This window comes from Delphinapterus leucas, chromosome 11, assembly GCF_059928025.1.
Source record: "Delphinapterus leucas isolate spDelLeu-1000000601 "Yukka" chromosome 11, BTC_Dleu_Yukka2, whole genome shotgun sequence".
In the NCBI taxonomy this organism is placed as follows: domain Eukaryota; kingdom Metazoa; phylum Chordata; class Mammalia; order Artiodactyla; family Monodontidae; genus Delphinapterus; species Delphinapterus leucas.
Window position 1 is genome coordinate 40,923,932 of NC_143139.1, and position 17,387 is coordinate 40,941,318.

At 43.7% G+C, this 17,387-nt stretch overlaps 1 protein-coding gene and 1 long non-coding RNA gene across 8 annotated transcripts in view; one reads left to right on the forward strand and one right to left on the reverse strand.

The window, feature by feature from the left end:
* The window catches only part of LOC149747999 (uncharacterized), a 50,420-nt gene that overhangs the window by 312 nt on the left and 32,721 nt on the right, over nt 1–17,387 (forward strand). The window contains exons 1-2 of one of the 3 annotated variants that reach the window (XR_016394928.1): nt 5–1,407; nt 6,587–15,556. This is a non-coding gene — a long non-coding RNA (uncharacterized LOC149747999). Of the gene's footprint in view, nt 1–4; nt 15,557–17,387 lie in introns of those variants that run through there. The other 2 variants (XR_016394927.1, XR_016394926.1) reach the window with 2 other exon arrangements.
* Nucleotides 4,327–17,387, reverse strand: part of BIN2 (bridging integrator 2) — a 31,922-nt gene continuing 18,861 nt past the window's right edge. For 2 of the 5 annotated variants that reach the window (XM_022572139.2, XM_089920714.1), the window contains exons 7-12: nt 17,021–17,106; nt 15,449–15,524; nt 14,074–14,156; nt 9,379–10,126; nt 5,852–5,926; nt 4,327–5,028 (exon numbers count right to left, since the gene is read on the reverse strand). In XM_022572139.2, coding sequence (XP_022427847.2) covers nt 4,999–5,028; nt 5,852–5,926; nt 9,379–10,126; nt 14,074–14,156; nt 15,449–15,524; nt 17,021–17,106 — 1,098 coding nt within the window. In that variant the 3' untranslated portion in view covers nt 4,327–4,998. Of the gene's footprint in view, nt 5,029–5,851; nt 5,927–9,378; nt 10,130–14,073; nt 14,157–15,448; nt 15,525–17,020; nt 17,107–17,387 lie in introns of all 5 variants that reach the window. The other 3 variants (XM_089920713.1, XM_022572138.2, XM_089920715.1) reach the window with 2 other exon arrangements.

A 17,387-nucleotide genomic window follows, 5' to 3' on the forward strand; every position in this document is an offset into this window, starting at 1 on the left:
GGGCGGGGGGGGGCGGCCGACTGGGTGGGACAGGAAAAGAGGAGAGAAACCGCCCTCTGCAGGTTCCCTCTGCCCGCCGGGCCGCCTCAGCTCCCGCGGGAGGAAAGGCTGCTTTTCCTTCTCCGATTGTCACTTTACTCTCCATCCGGAGCCGCTTCCTCCCCCGCCTGCCTCGAGGCACCGGAGGGCACGGGATCAGAGTGAGCCCGGAGCTAATGGGATCTGTCCGCTTTCCCCGCCATCGACGTTATTTGAATTTTCAGCAAGTGTGGAAAATTACATTTACTTGCGTTTGCATATCACTTACGTAAATAGGTCTGTATCCAGAAGCTTGGAACATAAGCTAACTTAGTGGGCACACCCCGGGCCAGGGAGCGGGGCGTGAGGTGGGGAGAGGAACGTTGCCCCATTCGGATCTTCCTTGCCCGAATTCATCTGAGGCAGTGTAGTGTAGAGGTTAAGTGCGTTGTGGATTTTGGACTCAAACAGTCCCAGCCCCGCCGCTTCTTAGCTGTGTGACTTTGGGCAAATTACTTAACATCTCTAAAAGCTGTTCCCTCATCCCTGAAAAGGGGGACTGAAAAATCATGCCATTTCATAGCGTGGTTCTAGCACCTGGGAAGCACATCAATTTAACTACTAATTAATGCCATACTTTAGTCACCTCCTGACTCGCTTCTTTCTGGCAGGAAATGTTCCCAAATTAATGAGGAACTCAATGAGTAAGGATGTAAAGTATAAACACAGGCTCTGGAATCTGCTCTGCTGTGTGATCTTAGACAGTTTTGTTTCATTTATCTGGGGCAGTATCTACTGTGGGGATGGAATGAGTTAATATTGATACATTTAAAGCATTAGAAGCTTACCTGGCACACAGTAAGTGCTCAGTAAATGTTATCTTGGCTTCCTGTTTAGGGTTAGAACTCTTGTGGTTATTCTGTCTTCCCTCCCAGTGATACAGACTTCCCTGCTTTTTATTCCTGGGAGGCAGTCTCTAGGTTTGGGAATCAATATTTATATAGATCGATAGAGACAGGAATTGTGCATGTTCATTTGGGAGACAAAGACTGAAATAGTCTCAGAGAATGGGGGCACAGGGTGAGAAAAAAAGCAAAGAAAGAAAGATAGAAAAGAAGGGAGGGAGGGAGGGAGGAAGGAAGGAAGGAAAGAAAGAAAAGAAAGAAAGCACAGTTGCTTTCATTCCTAAAGATGTTATGTGGTTGGAAAAAAAATAAAAACAGAGAAAAAACAGTAAATTGACTAAATTCATTTACTTGAATATATTTTTAAAGGCATAGCAGTTATCAGTGAGGAAGAAGAAAGCCCACGTGTGGGAAAACTACCAATCCAACCAAGAAAGGCAAAGAAAGTTACACGTAGGCAAGGTGGATGTAAGTTAATAAAAAGGTAAGGCTGGCCAGTCCTCAGATAAAAGAATACCCAAGAGAAAAGGGAATTCAAATCCTAACGGTTAAGTTGCAAAGGTGGACAACTGCTTGCATTTATTACCATGAATTCCAAGAAAAGTTGAGATTTTTCTTGTTATCTGGGTCAGTCTCCCGCGTGGCATATTCCTTTATGTCTGAAGATTGTTAAGAACCAGACTCTCATAGGCCATCCAGCCCAACTGAATACTGATTTGCTGTGTTACTTTTACAATTTAATTTGATGGCTAATAGTCTCTCACAAGCATCTTTTTTGTTTAAAATATAACCTTAAAAGTTTTGCTAGTACATGATTTTAACCCTGTAGGCACATGCTATTGATTTTGAAAGTGTAAACATGCAGAAAAACAGGATCCAATATGTACATGCTCAGCACCCAACTTAGCAAATAAGCAATGCTGTAAGCAGCATGTACTCTGCTCTTTGGAGTGTCCCATATATCCTGGATGTGCGCTGTTCCTAGTACTCTCTGGATATCTTACCTAGTCTGTCAGTGCTGTCCTTCACATTGCTGGAAGGCAGGGACTGGGTGATGTTCTTGCAATTTATTCTAGATAGAGATGCATACAGAGAGATGATGAATGAAGCCTCAAGTGGTGGTGAGCTACCAGTGTTCTCCAAGGATTAAATGCTAAACTTCAGAAACTGGAACAGCCATCCTTGTGTTAACAGACCTCCAGGGGCCTCAGGGCAGGGGATAAGAGATATTCATCTCTGCCCAATTTTATCATCTTTCAGCCCAGTCTTGCACTGCTGCCAGGATGGCAGTCTTCTAAGTCCTAGTCTAATAAGTTCTGTTAATGCACTACCATTGGACCAACCACAACTTTACTATTTTGTAAATTAGAGTAAACAATCTGGTCCCTAGCTGGGACTATCTACCCTAGATAAGCAAAATTATTACTCATGCCCAGCTCACTGGCCCTTTTCCCTATCTTCCTGGAGCCTCCAGTAGGGCCATATGCAAATGAAGTGTCAGTCTCACAGTTTAGTCAAATTTTCCACTTCATTTGTGCCTCTTTTGTAGCAGTTACCTTGAGTGCTTAACTCCGCACCACCAGACCATAAGTCCCCAAAAGTACTCTCTGGCACACTCTCCAAAGAGGATCAGTTTCCTAGGAGATGAGGGCCAGGGAAAGCCTGGTAAAGAAAAGGCTCGAACTGGGTTTTGCCTTGGGAGGGGTACTCTAAGCAGGTCCTAGAGGACCTTGGACAGCCGGGAGCCTGTATCCCTAGCATATCCCCGACCCTTCCATTAGCTCTGAGTATCACTGCCAGCAGTAACTGAGTGCCACGGGAGTGGGATGCCTTCTAGGAAAGGAATTAAAATACAGGCAGTAGGGCTTTTATAGGGGGATATGCAACCTCCTCTCCATTACAGCAGTAGAGATCCTTTGAAAGTTTTTAAATGGAAGAGTAATAGGATTAGATCTTATAAAAATGACTCCTAAATACAAATATGCATTACCAGCTCCCTAAGGGACATGTCTACTGAAAAGTCATGCAAGTTCTCAAGCTCTTTGTACCAATGTTTGTATGGGACACCCAATAAACTGCCCATAAAGGGTACAATTTGATCAGTTCTGACACAGGTATACACATTAAACTATCACCGTAATCAAAATTAGGAACATTTCTATCACCCCAAAAGCTTCCTTGCGCTTCTTCGTAATCCCCCCTCCCTACTCCCACCCCATATCACCACCACCACCACTGGTCTTCCTGTCACTGTAGACCCTAACATGCCTCCCCCCAAGCTGGGCCAGTCAGATTCTTTCTCCAGGGAATCTGCATCTGGAAAGGACACAGTGGCAGGAGGCAGCTGAAGCTGAGTCTTCCAATGACAGCTGCCTGGAGGGGCAGTCCACACCTTCCTGCTACAGACATCGGAGGGTTCTTTCTGCAGCCTGGTTGTTTTCAGTTCTATGAGCTGCGTAACATCCTTCCAACATATCCTTTACCGCTTAACTGTGTCAGTTTGTTGCTTGCAACAAGAAAACTCACATATAATGCACTTCCTCCTACAGTCACCACTTCAGGAAATGGCACCACCAAATTCTAGTCTCTCACGCCTAACCTAGAATAATTCCTTAAAACTTCAGTCTTCATCACGTCTCCTCTCACTCATTGCTAAATCCAGCCTGTCTGCTCCCTGCTCGGTATTCTGTCTCTATAACATTCTTACTTTTTTTCCTCATCATTATTTCTCTAGTACCTAGTACAGTGCTTGGCAGAGTACTCAATAAATTCTTGCTGAATGACTGAATGAACAGTGACATCATCCATCACCCCCAGAAACAAAAGCAAAGATGGATGAGTGAGTGCTTGCATGTGTGCATGTTTATCAGGGTGGCAGGACTTCAAAGTTAGTTTTTAATCTTTTCACAGAAGCACATGATAGGACTTGAATCCAAGACTTCTGACTCCAACTTCCATACCATTTCCATTATACTTTGTATCTATACCATATATCCTTTCCCTTCACTTGGAGTTCTCTTCCTTCTTTTTTTTTTTTTTTTTATTTTTTTTTTTATTTTTTATTTTTTTTTCTTCCTTCTTCCATCCTGCTCAGATCCTTATTTACACTAAGTACCAAACTGTAGGCACTCGATACAGCTCTAAAATATAAACCCTTTCCAAGAATATTTGCTTATTAACCAAAGGGTGGGAGCGGGGTCAGGCAATAAAGCATCTAGATTGAGGAGAGGAGCCTGTGGCCCCTGGCATCATCAAAGAGTTCTAGCCAGGAGGTAGGGTGAGCTGGGGGTCAGGGATGTGACTAAAGCTTTCTGAACCTGGGGTAGAGTCAATAACCTTGCCTAAGTGAAGGATAGTTTGCTGGGCTGGAACAACTTCCTGTGTCAAACAAAAAATCCATACATCATCAGAATAATACTTTATTTAACAATCTGAAAATATGTTCTTTTGGTTTTAAGTCTTGCAAAATGAGTGGTAACTCAAAGATCTGTTCATGGGCTTCCCTGATGGCGCAGTGGTTGAGAGTCTGTCTGCCGATGCAGGGGACACAGGTTCGTGCCCCAGTCCGGGAAGATCCCACATGCCGCGGAGCGGCTGGGCCAGTGAGCCATGGCCGCTGAGCCTGCGCGTCCGAAGCCTGTGCTCCGCAACAGGAGAGGCTACAACAGTGAGAGGCCCGCGTACCGCCAAAAAAAAAAAAAGATCTGTTCACTATTCTCTGAGTATGTGTGGTTATATGCCTGTGGGTGGACAAATGTCTATGTCTACAGATGCTTTTGCTTTTTATAGTCATTTTAGCCCCACTTCATTAGTATATAAAGTCTTATTATTCTAACAATGCTAAAACCTGAGTTAAATATTCCAAGTCTAACAGTCTCTTCTCCCAAGACTGCCTCCCTCCCTCCCCTAAGTCTGCTCCTCAGCTTCCATTAATGCTAGGTCTTTAGAGACCGCCAGCATTCATAGTTTGAGAAACCAGAAATGAATGCCGGATCTTAAGTCCCTCTGACTTATATCCTCTAGCTGAGGGGCCTTTCTGGGGAGGTGTGTGTGGGGAGGTCTTGGCAGTTCCTCTTCAGAGTTGTGCATTTTGAATGGTAGACACCTAGAAAGGAAACATGATTGCATTAGATGCTGACCTACCCTCCCACTAACCAATTAATAAGGGGGGGGGCTGTGAAAACTCCATTTTCTTGTCCTGAATTATATTTCATGTCATGCACTGGCCTGTATGGAGGTGGGGGCAATGTGAAACTGGCTGTTAGGATTATTGTAAAGACTTGTTGCAGATACTGTTCATTCTGTCATTCACCATCTCTTTATGAGGATTCGCAGAAGAGATTTCCTTTTCATCTTAGTAGCAGGAGTTGTTCTCCTAAGGAATGGGCATCATAAATTGTGTGAACTGATCAGGTTTTTCCTCTTCTTCTTGGATGTTAGTCTGGAACCAATTTTGTGGTCCAGCCTTAGTAAGTCTATTTTATAGAATGCACATTTGTACTTGCCTAGGTCATGGGTCCATTTTATTTAGTCATTTATTAGTCACTCTCACTAATACACTTCTGAGTTACTTTACTACATTTCATGTGGGTGCCTGTATGTATTTACTTTTTGTATGCCTTTTGTAGCTCTTAACTCCTTTTTGAAGTAAGTTCAGGTATAACTAAATAAATTCTTAGGAGATAGGGCTATGGGGAGAGGTCAGGAGGTTCAAAGCCAGTTGGGAAATGGGCACAAAGGAACCACAAAGTACGGTCACTCTTGGTTCTTCTGGCTCCCACCTGCTTGACTTTTCCCTAAGGATATTGTTCACTGCTGGGTTCCCCTCACAGCCCACAGCGAGGATGCCAGCCTGTAGCCAAGCATCTGTCCATCCGCAATCCCAGTCTCACCACCCCTCCTGTTGTCTGCATATCTGGACTCCTTACCTCTTCTTGAGGCTCGGGTGCTATGACGCTGCTCTCTTCTGGAACCTCAGAGACACGAAGCTGAAGACCTTGGTTCTACAAAAAGAAGAGTTCTGCCAGTGAGACGTGTCTCAACCTCCCAGCCTCTCAGCTTAGAAGGGTCTTTTGTGCCTTACACTTCATAAGGGTCATAGATAATACTAAGGGCAATCATACAATGTTGTTTCACTACAGCCTGAAAGCAACAGGGAAGGCTTTACTGCCATCCTCCCTCATATCAATAAACCAAGATTTGAAGGGTGAAATGACTTGCTGGGACAGGAAGCCAGGTCTTCAGATTCTAGAGTTGTTTCCATGATTTGTGTGACATGGCATTTATACGTATAGCTAGGTGAGACTCTGTAAGTGTATAAATATAGGTCTTAAAACCACTACCTATGACTTTTAGGCTAATCCTCCTCAAGAATACACGGCAGTTCTCACACTTAGATGATCCTAACCCACGGCAGTTAGGAGAGGCAAGCGGGAGGATGGTTTCCTTGGGAAAAGGTCTAGGTTCTGAGATGGGAGCCCAAGGTGTGGAAAAAGCCGTGTCTAGTAACTACTAAGCCAGGGGAAGACCTTGGCACTCTAAGGTTTAGAATGAACTTTTTAAAAAAGAAATTTATTTAACACACTATAAAATTCACCTTTTAAAGTAGAACCGATTTCTAACAGTATGACAGCCACTTGAAATTCTGTGATTTCTCCTTTCAGGAAAATTTCCGTCTTCGTACTCCCTCTGCTGATTCTAGGCCATGAACTACCTCAAAGGTAATACTATTAATACCTCCAAGAAAGTTATCAAAATCTTCATTTTCTCTCAGGTGAGTCAAATGCTGAGCAAGAACAGATTTTCTCACAGTTATCTTTTATTTATTTATTTAGTTTTTGCGGTACACGGGCCTCTCACCGTTGCGGCCTCTCCCGTTGCGGAGCACAGGCTCCGGATGCGCAGGCTCAGCGGCCATGGCTCATGGGCCCAGCTGCTCCGCGGCATGTGGGATCTTCCCGGACCGGGGCACGAACCCGTGTCCCCTGCATCGGCAGGCAGACTCTCAACCACTGTGCCACCAGGGAAGCCCCAACATTTTTTTTTTTTTGGTCACAGTTATCTTTTTATTTACCCATTTTTATATGTGGTATGTCCATAATTCTGCTTGAGAGAAAATATGATTTATGATGCATCTGTGAGGGAGATGAACAAATCTTATAGGACACAGGCTTCAGAGGATTGATAATACTGATACACTAGGATCTAAGATGCTCTATTGCTTAATTCCATAGGAAAAATATGTCTCCTTAGCCAATGACCAATGCAGTCCCACAGGAGAGGCTAGGAGTAAATCTCAAATATAAGGAGGTAGGGCTTCCCTGGTGGCGCAGTGGTTGAGAGTCCGCCTGCCGATGCAGGGGACACGGGTTCGTGCCCCGGTCCGGGAAGATCCCACATGCTGTGGAGCGGCTGGGCCCGTGAGCCATGGCCGCTGAGCCTGCGCATCTGGAGCCTGTGCTCCGCAACGGGAGAGGCCACAACAGTGAGAGGACCACGTAACGCAAAAAAAATAATAATAATAAATAAGGAGGTAACCTCAGGGGAAGGAAGTTGTGTCCTGTACCTCATTTCCAAGGAGGACAGTGTTACTAGCCTGTTCCTCCAAATAGACAGCATCTTGGTTCCCATAATCCCTTCAGTAAAATTACTCCAAGAATGCAAACTTGTTTTATTATTCACCTGAGCCAAACAGGTCGTTCGATTGTTGTCTCTATACTAAAATCATATAACATATTACAGTCAAATTTAAATTAATTTTGGATTTTCCATAGAGTTGAGTTGCTCTTTTCAGTGGAGAAGTGGCTATACTCTTCATCTACGCAAAGTCCCACATTTATCTTGGGCTTATTCACTATCCACATGCCCTGCATATCTCTCACTCAGTGTAGCTACCTCAGACCGGAAACCAGCCAAGGGAAGGTTTTATATTATGCTCTGTTAGGACCTTCAGTACCTCACGTGAATCAAGACTGGGGGCATAATACTGTAGATGACTCAGATTTTAGTATCTCACGGGAGTCAACTGAGATAAGTCTATTGTCCTCTTGTCTTCTACCTTCCTTGCCTTGCCAGACATCACACCCTTGTTCCCTCTGTCCATGTTAATTCCTCTCAGACAGCAGGAGGCTCCCGAGATAGCCTGGTCAACCTTCAGGTAGGCATATTCAGTAGTAGGGTGGTATGATCTGAGGGGTAACCAGACATCTCACACTCCCAGATATCCACATGGCTCATGCCCTGGCCTCCTTCATTGCCCAGATGTCACCTTCTCTGACCACTCTGTTTAAAGCTGCAATTCAGCCCCCACTCCCTATGCCTCGCCCTGCTTAACTTTTCTCCCTAACTCATATCACCACTAAACTGTAATTTTACTTACTTATTCTGTTTCTTGTCTATCTCCCCCTCCACTAGAATGTAAGCAGCTGGAAGGCAGAGAATTTTGTGTTTTGTTCACTGTAATACCCCACTTCCTAGAAAAGTGCCTGGCACATAGTAGGGGTTTAATGAGTGATTGTGGAATGAATGAATGAATCTGGGTGCCACCTAGTCAGATGCTGCCCCATAATCCTCTCTATAATGCACCTGACAGGGAACCATATAGCCTTAGCTTTTAACACCAAGGAAGGGGAACTAGTTTTCAAGGTGGCCCAGCCCATTTTGGTTTTTGGATGCCCCTCGTGCCCCCTTTCCTCTGTTCTCCCATACCACTTCTTAGAGCTAATTGCTAAAAGTTCCTCTTATATTGATCCAAAATGTACTTAAAAAACCAAAAACACTTTACACGCAGGGCCTTTTTCTGTCCTCAGGAGTCTTATATAACAAGTCAGATCTCTCCTCTATATGACAGACTTCCATGTAATCTGAATAGAATATGACTGGATTTCCAGATCCTTCACGGAATTGGTTGCTCTCCAGAGGGTCTGTGTCTCTATTTTAACAGAATCCTTTTCTCATCCATATTTTCACCTTTCAAAAGACCATCCCTTTTGCTTTACCTTCCTTTTGTGAGTTCCTTCTTCTAGGCTTCTCTCATCAAACAAGATATACCTTGGAAATTTGCTGATGCCATTTTGCTTGGGGTCTATTCACCATAATCACAAGTATGACAAAGTGAAGTGAGACCTTCCTCCCTCTCCCACATTAAAAAAAGGAAAGATCAGGATCCAGTTGGGAACTCCCAGAACTTGGAGCAAAAGAAAGAAATTAGTAAGACTCTTCTTATATTAGAGATAAGCCCTTTGCAGCAGTCAATTACCCTGGGAGTACAGGTCGCTAAGTTAGTTGCTATGAAGATGTGCAATCCCCAGAACCAAAAAAGGTGTCCAAGAGTATGCTTGAAACTGTAATATAATGACATAAAGTCTTATCTACTGTGGGGCAACCTGACCATAGTAAAAATAATCTACATGGAGGTTATAAAAGGGAATAAAGACTCAGACAGATCCATTCTCACCTGACAGATCATCAAGGCTGGGGCAGTACAAAGTTCTTCTGGGTTCAGATTATCGGTGTTTTCCTTTTCTCCGACCTCAGGAGTTCTTGTCGGCTTCTCTGGTGGCTGTGGATCAGGAGAGGCCTCTAAGGAGGCCCTAGGACTTGGAGTCTCAGCCCCCAAGGAGGCCCTAGGGCTGGTGGGTGAACTCGGTTCAGAGGCTGTAGGGGTGGAGGGCATGTTCCCTAAGGAGGGACTGGGGCTGGGAGTGGCTCTGGGTGGAGGAGGCCTACCGGGCGGTGCTGAGGCCCTCTGCATAGAGGCTCTCTTTGGCTGTTCAGATCCTTCGCTTGAGGTGCGGGTTCGGAGGACTACTTCTGGGAAAGGTGCGGCCTGCTCTGAAGGGATCAGAGCTCTGCCTGGTGATGGAGCTGGGGAGCAAGGGAGAATTTCCTCCTGGGACTCTCCACCCTCAACGGTGGGTGAGGGCTGGGGCTGGGAGGGGCCGTTGAAAGCTAGCAGAGCCTCTTCCTCCTCAGAGGAGCTTTCTTCAGCCTCCTCCTCTATTTCCTTGTCTGTTAAGGGCTCTTTTTTAATCTCGGAGTTGTCTTCTCCCTGGGCTGGATCAGATGCCAGCTCTTCCTCACTTGCTGAGGTGGAGTCCTTCTCACTCTTCAAGGAAAGTGCAGAGGGACTGGTAGGTGAGGTAAGAGGGCTGGAGACTGTAGATGTTCGAACTGGGGGAGAGATGACTAGAGAGCGTCTGCTGCTGCTAAAAAAGTAAGGGCATTTAGATTCAGAAGAGCTAAAAACTGGAAGTAACCTAAATCCCCAAATAAATAATGATACATTCACATAATAATAAAACAGAATAAAGCAATTTAAAATGGTATTGGAAAGTCTGTATAATTTGTAGTAATGCTTATATTACAAAGTGAATTGGAAAAAGGCTATAAAATTTTATCCATATCACGATCTTGATTATCTAAAAATATATAAAGAAAAAGAAACTGGAAAAAAACTCAGCAATATATTAACAAAGTATTTTGGGGAAAAGATTCACGCGTGATATACAGTTGATCCTCATGGATTCCGTATTTGCAAATGCACTTACCCCCTGAAATTTATTTATAACCTCAAAATCAACACTCATGGTTCCTTTGCGGTCATTCACAGACACGTGCCAGCTGTGAAGAATGAGTGCCTGACCAGTACTTTCCCAGCTGAGGTCTAACAAGGCAAGCCTCTGCCTTCCTGTTTTAGCTCTCTTACTGTAAATATGTCCTGTTTGCCAGGTTTTTGGTTGTGCTTTTTGTTGGTGATTTTGCTACTTAAAATGGCCTCCAAGTATAGTGCTGAAGTGCTGTTTGAGAGGAGAAAGTCTGTGATGTGCCTTACAGAGAAAATACATGTTAGATAAGCGTCATTCAGGCATAGTGCTGGTGGCTGTGAGTTCAACAGGAATGAATCAACAATATGTACTAAATGAGGTGTATTTAAACAAAAACGCACACAAGAAAGGTTATGTATTGATCGACTGATGACAATGTTAGGACCAGGGGCTCACAGGAAACTAACCCTGTGTTTCCCCTAGGAGCAATGGTTCAGTATTCACTAATTCAGTGCTCATGGTGACTTAGAACAAAACTACCATGCACGGGGCTTCCCCGGTGGTGCAGTGGTTGAGAGTCTGCCTGCTGATGCAGGGGACACGGGTTCGTGCCCCGGTCTGGGAAAATCCCACATGCCGCGGAGCAGCTGGGCCCGTAAGCCATGGCCGCTGGGCCTGCGCGTCCGGAGCCTGTGCTCCGCAACGAGAGAGGCCGCAACAGTGAGAGGCCTGTGTACTGCAAAAAAAAAAAAAAAAAAAAAAAAACTACCACGAACAATGAAAACTGACTATAACATTTATCGGGTATGCTGGATACTGTGCTGAGTGCTTCTACAGCAACATCAGCTTGACTCCTACTCACCTCCTCAAGGGCCTCCCACGTACCATCCACTAACTGACTAAGCAACTCACAAATATTTCCTTGACATGTACCAACTATGTGCTGTGTCCTGGGTTCAAGAATGGGAGACGGTGATAGGAAGAGAAAGAGAAAAACTTAGTTCCAACCCTGTGGGAGTTTCTGACATAAGATAAGCTAAGTGATATAAGGTTCTTTCTAGAACTAGCATTCTATGGCTCAGCAGGTTTAGAAGGCCCAGGATACAGCAAGAAAAAACCAGATTTCCCTAAAAGGTTCTGGGACATCTTGGTGTAAATGATGGTAAGTTTCAGATGAATGGACACTTAGAGAGAACTCTGGTTTTCAATGCAGGGAAGAGGAGAAAAAGAGTTTTTGGAGTAAAAGGGAAGTCTATATTGGCCTGTTAGTGATTCTTTTTAACAGTCTGTAACTAACTGCTAAATGAGGAATAGAAACAACAAACTGAGACTCCCATTCTTCCTGCAAATCTCAAGCTCAGTTTCACCACCTCCTCAAAGCCTTCCCTGACCGTCTATCTGCACACTGCAATTACTTAACTCTTTGAATTCCTACTGGTTTCCTCAGGCCCTTAGTATGTGCAATCTTATATTGTTCCTTGGACACACATTTTGTGTCCTTCCAACTTTTTTTTTTTAATATATTTATTTATTTATTTTTGGCTGCATTGGGTCTTTGTTGCTGAGCACAGGCTTTCTCTAGCTGCGGCAAGTGGGGGCCACTCTTCATTGTCGTGCATGGACTTCTCAATGCGGTGGCTTCTCTTGCTGCAGAGCATGGGCTCTAGGCGCACGGGCTTCAGTAGTTGCAGCACATGGGCTTCAGTAGTTGTGGCTCGCAGGCTTAGTTGCTCCATAGCACGTGGGAAGTTCCTGGACCCGGGATCGAACCCGTGTCCCCTGCATTGGCAGGCGGATTCTTAACCACTGCGCCACCAGGGAAGTCCCCCTTCCAACTTTTGTAAATCACTTCAGGAGAAAGACAAGTCACCTATGTCCTCAGATACCTAACTCTCAGCATAAAACCTTGTGTATAGAAGGAACTTAATAAAACTTCTTAAACAAAGGCATCAGAATAAGAAAATGATCACATTCTGAGGGACCAGTGAATTGCTTACATTTACCTGCATAAAGAATGCATGAAGGCAACAGACACACCACATACACACACACAGAAAAGCAAGCCATAACAGGTTAAGAAAAGATATTTGCGGGATTTCCCTGGTGGTCCAGTGGGTAGGACTCCACGCTCCCAGTGCAGGGGACCCGGGTTCGATCCCTGGTTGGGGAATTAGATGCCACATGCATGCCACAACTAAGAAGTCCCCATGCAGCAACCAGGAGCCCGCATGCCGCAACTAAGAGCCCTCATGCTGCAATGAAGATCCCACATGCCGCAACTAAGACCCGCAGCAGCTGAAATAAATAAATATTAAAAAAAAAAAAAGAAGAAAAGATATTTGCAGTATATATCATTAAAGGATTAATATCCAGAATATACAAAAAACCCCATCTCATGTAAATCAGTTTTTTAAAAAGGGTAAACAATCCAAATGAAAAATGTGAAGAAAGGATAAACATGAAAGTCACACAAAAGGAACCTGAAAAGGCCACTAATACGAAAAGATGTTCAAGCTAACCAGCCATTGTGGAGACGTAATTAAAACTGCAAAAATTCCATTTCATACCCATTACCTTAGAAAAATTAAGAAGTCTGACAATGTCGCATGTAGCAAGAATATGGAGCAATGAGGGCTTTTATTCACTTCCGGTGAGTTGTAAATTGGAACAATCACTCTGGAGAGCAATCTGGCAATGGTAATATCTAGTAAGGCTGAAGAAACCCAAATGCACAGACCCTATGACTCAGCAATTCGACTCCCAGTATGCATCCTAAAGAAACTCTTGATAATATTCACAAGGAGAAATGTGAAGCGCGTTCACTGCATTATTTGTAACAGCATAAAACTATAAGACAACCCAAATGTCCACTAGCAGTTCAGAGAAATAAACTGTGAACTAGTCATACAATAGCATCCATAACAATTATGAAAAGGAAAGATCAGAGCTGGCAACATGTGGCAACAAGGATAAGTTATCTCACAAACAATACTAAGAAAACAAAAGTAGTTGCAAAAGAACACATACAGTATAATTCTATTTAAATAAATTTTTAAACCATGCAAAATAATATTTTCTATGTGTGCATATATATGTATATAATAAAAGTAAAAAGACATGCAGGGTAATAATAAATACTAAATTTAAGATAGCGGTTACACTTGGTGGGGGACAGGAAGAGAAAGTGAGTGGGGAAGGGACACTGGGAGATTTAATTATATATATATAATAGTTGATTTCTTTTCTTTTTTTTGGCTGCACCACGCGGCATACAGGATCTTAGTTCCCCGACCAGGGATCGAACCCATGCCCCCTGCATTGGGAGTGCAGAGTCTTAACCACTGGACCGCCAGGGAAGTCCCACTAGTTGATTTCTTAAATTTGGTGGTGGGTATATGACTCTTTGTTGCATTATTCTTTATACGTTTAGTTACCACTAAAATATTTCGTAAAAATACTTTATATAGGGGTGTAGCACCAACAAAAAACAATATTATGTACATGAACAGAAAGGAAAGGTCAGGATTTGGGATTGGAGGTGAGAGTGTTGAATGTGTTCACACACAGGACAAACCAAGCAGAAATGAGTGTCAGAAGTGGCTCACCTTGAGAGTCCCTTCACCACAAAGACTTTGTCGGAATGTTGCTTCTCCAGTTTGCTCATCACCTCGTACAGATTGTGGTTCAGCTGGAGTAAGCAAGAGAGAAGGAGATGCTAGCCACGTGGGAACCTGAGACTGGCATATCCCTTCTCTCCCCAAAATAAAACCTTCCTACCCTTGATAAAATTCCTTATCCCTTTTGCACTAGTGTCCAGGGTCCTGTCCCACTACCCCTTCTTCCTTTACTATGTCTAAAGTTCTGCCTCTTCCATCAGACTGGCAGCTCTCTCAAGGCTGGGGTCCCTGGTATTTGATGTTGATTTGAGGTTCTAGCATCTCTCAGGTGATCCAGGGAATGAAAACTCATTGTAATATTAACTAGGCAAATCATAATTTAGCCAAAGAAACTGTGGAGAGGAACGTGTGTGGATGTGGATGTGAATATAATTAATATTTTAACAGCAAAGAGTCTTGGAATCGCAGGACTAGAAGTGACCCTGTGAGGTCATGTTCTGTGGCTGCCCGTCATTGAATAGGATTGGCCCTATTCAAGACGAACTACCTGAGAAACTGACCTGTGCCTAAACACTGCCCTCTCTGCTCCCCAGCAACAGAAGATGGAGATTTAACTTGGTTCCCCACTTCAGCTGTTCCTTCCATAAGTCTAATCTCTTTTATGCATCTAAAGCCCATTTGGACGCCATTATTCAGTTGTTAATGGAGATGGAGAGGGCCCTCTGACATTATATAAACATGTGGGGTTTTTTTTTCCATTTTCTTCAGTGTATTCAAAACAAACAAAAACTCAGTACACTAGAAATAGGGAAGAATTTCTGTTAACTTATGAAGGGTATTTACAAACATCCTAAAGCAAACATCATACCTAGAAATGAAACACTGAAAAATTTCCCCTGAAACTGGAAACAAGACAAGAACGTCCACTATCACCACTTCATTCTGCGTTTTTTGTTATTTATATTTGTGGGGGTTTTCCCATATAATTATTGATCATTTAGGTTTCTAGCTCTTACCTCACTCTGTTAGGTTGTCAGTAATTTGGTTTCCCTTTGCTAAAATCTCCTATGAAGATTTATCAATTTCTCCTTATAGGACCTTTCAGCTTTTTATACTATGTATTTTTTAACATCTTTATTGAGATATAATTCACATTTAAAATATACAATTCATCCTTTTTAAGTTAAAGATGTGCTTTAATACGTTCAACACAGTCCATCAAGTGCTATTATTTCATCATGAGAAAGAAGTAAAAATTTGTGATGCCCATATGGATATCTAATGAGGTTATATAAATTAGAGCGACCTTCATATTTATTAGAAAAACCCTCCTAGATGTCTAAATTGGCCGGATGTTTCTCACCTTGCTCATTTCCCTGTAGAAGACGTCTCTCAAGTTGGAAATGTTTTGGAAGATGGTCACATAACAGCCAATACGACTATCAAGAGGCAAAACAACAAACACGTAAAGGTAAGTGTTGGTAAAGGAAGTCTTTGAAGTACAAGGTAGGAGCGTAAGCCAAAGCCACCGCCGGCTCCGCACAGAAAAGCACCCCATGGCCTAGGCTCAGGACGTTCTGGGATCTGGATCCATCAGAGCCAGGCCAGGGGTACAACTGACTCTCAGGAGTGGGAAGGCCAGAGGAGACACGACCAGCCTAGGCTGACACCAAAGTACAACAGATCTCTATGAAAGAAGTTATCTGATTCAGGCTCTTTAGGTTCTGAAGTAGATATGAGAGTGCTTTGAAGAATTTTTAAAGTGCCGTATAAATATAAGGCCATACAATTATAATTATTATAGTAAGTATTCTTTCTCAGTATACAATACTTGGACTTCTATGAAGCTGTATGTACATTAATGGAATTCTACCGTAAATGAATTGGGGAAGTTTACATTTAAAGAAACTATTAAATTTCAATCCTGTTTAAATTAGGAATCACATAATTAATGTTTTAGAATACATGTAGTCATTAAAAAGGCTCCCTCATTCATAGACTAATATAAAGTGACAATATAAAATACTCTGACTACAATTGCTTTAAAGCATATCTTTTTTCTTTCTTTTTTTTTTTTTTTGGCTGCGTTGGGTCCTCGTTGCTGTGCGTGGGCTTTCTCTAGTTGCGGCGAGCAGGAGCTACTCTTCTTTGCGGTGCGCGGGCTTCTCATTGCGGTGGTTTCTCTTGTTGTGGAGCACAGGCTGTAGGGCACGTGGGCTTCAGTAGTTGTGGCACACGGGCTCAGTAGCTGTGGCTTGCAGGCTCTAGAGCGCAGGCTCAGTAGTTGTGGCACACGGGCTTAGCTGCTCCACGGCATGTGGGATCTTCCCGGACCAGGGCTTGAACCCGTGTACCCTGCATCGGCAGGCGGATTCTTAACCACTGCGCCACCAGGAAGTCCCTTAAAGCATATCTTGTACAATGAAAAGGAAATAGGATACAAATAGAGCTTCTGTTCAGATTCCTCTTCCAATGTGGAAAATTTACATCTAAAACATTTTTACCTACTGTGAAGCAGAGACATCTACATTAATGGAAATACTCATGCCATGGTGTATCTTCTACATGAATCCGGATGTTCACTAACCAAACTTGTTTAAAACAATACACGCTTGAGCAGAAAACCAGATACTCCTAGTATGCATGATGACAGCACTTTACTTGCCAAGATCTCTCCTATCCAAGAAGCATCTTATCTTTAAACCCGGAAAAGCTGGTAGGGCAGGGATGGTTATCTCTGTATTGCAGACAAAGAAACCAGGGTCGAGAGAGAAAGGTGGCTTGCCTAATATCACACAGCAAGTTACGAGCAGGGCTGAGGCTACATCCCACTCTTGGACCAGGGCTCTTTTCATGAGGACACGTTTGGGCTGCCAGGTGGCCTGGGACTCCACTGGCCCGAGGGCCCAGCCCTTTCCTGAATCTCAATCATTACCTATTATAAAGAACAGGCAGCTCCTCTAGTAGTTCCTGGTTCAGATCTTCAAATACAACCTGGGCTTTGTTGAACTCTTCCTCTGCCTAGGTGGTAAAAGAGACAGGACAATTCCCCTCATTCCTGAACCCAAAGCTAGAGGCTGCTTCCCTTATTCTCTGCATGTTTTCAGGGACGGGGCTTACTTGGAACCATGCCTCCCCTTCCCCAGACCTATGTCCTCCCCAGCCTCAAGTCTCTGCCCATCCTTAGAGCATCAGTGTCAGAGGAGACAGGATTTCCTTCAGGACACCGGAGGCTGAATTTATCGTTTCCTAAACCCAGCTTGGCCCAGCCACTTGCCACCATTATGGGGAGAGGGAGGGCA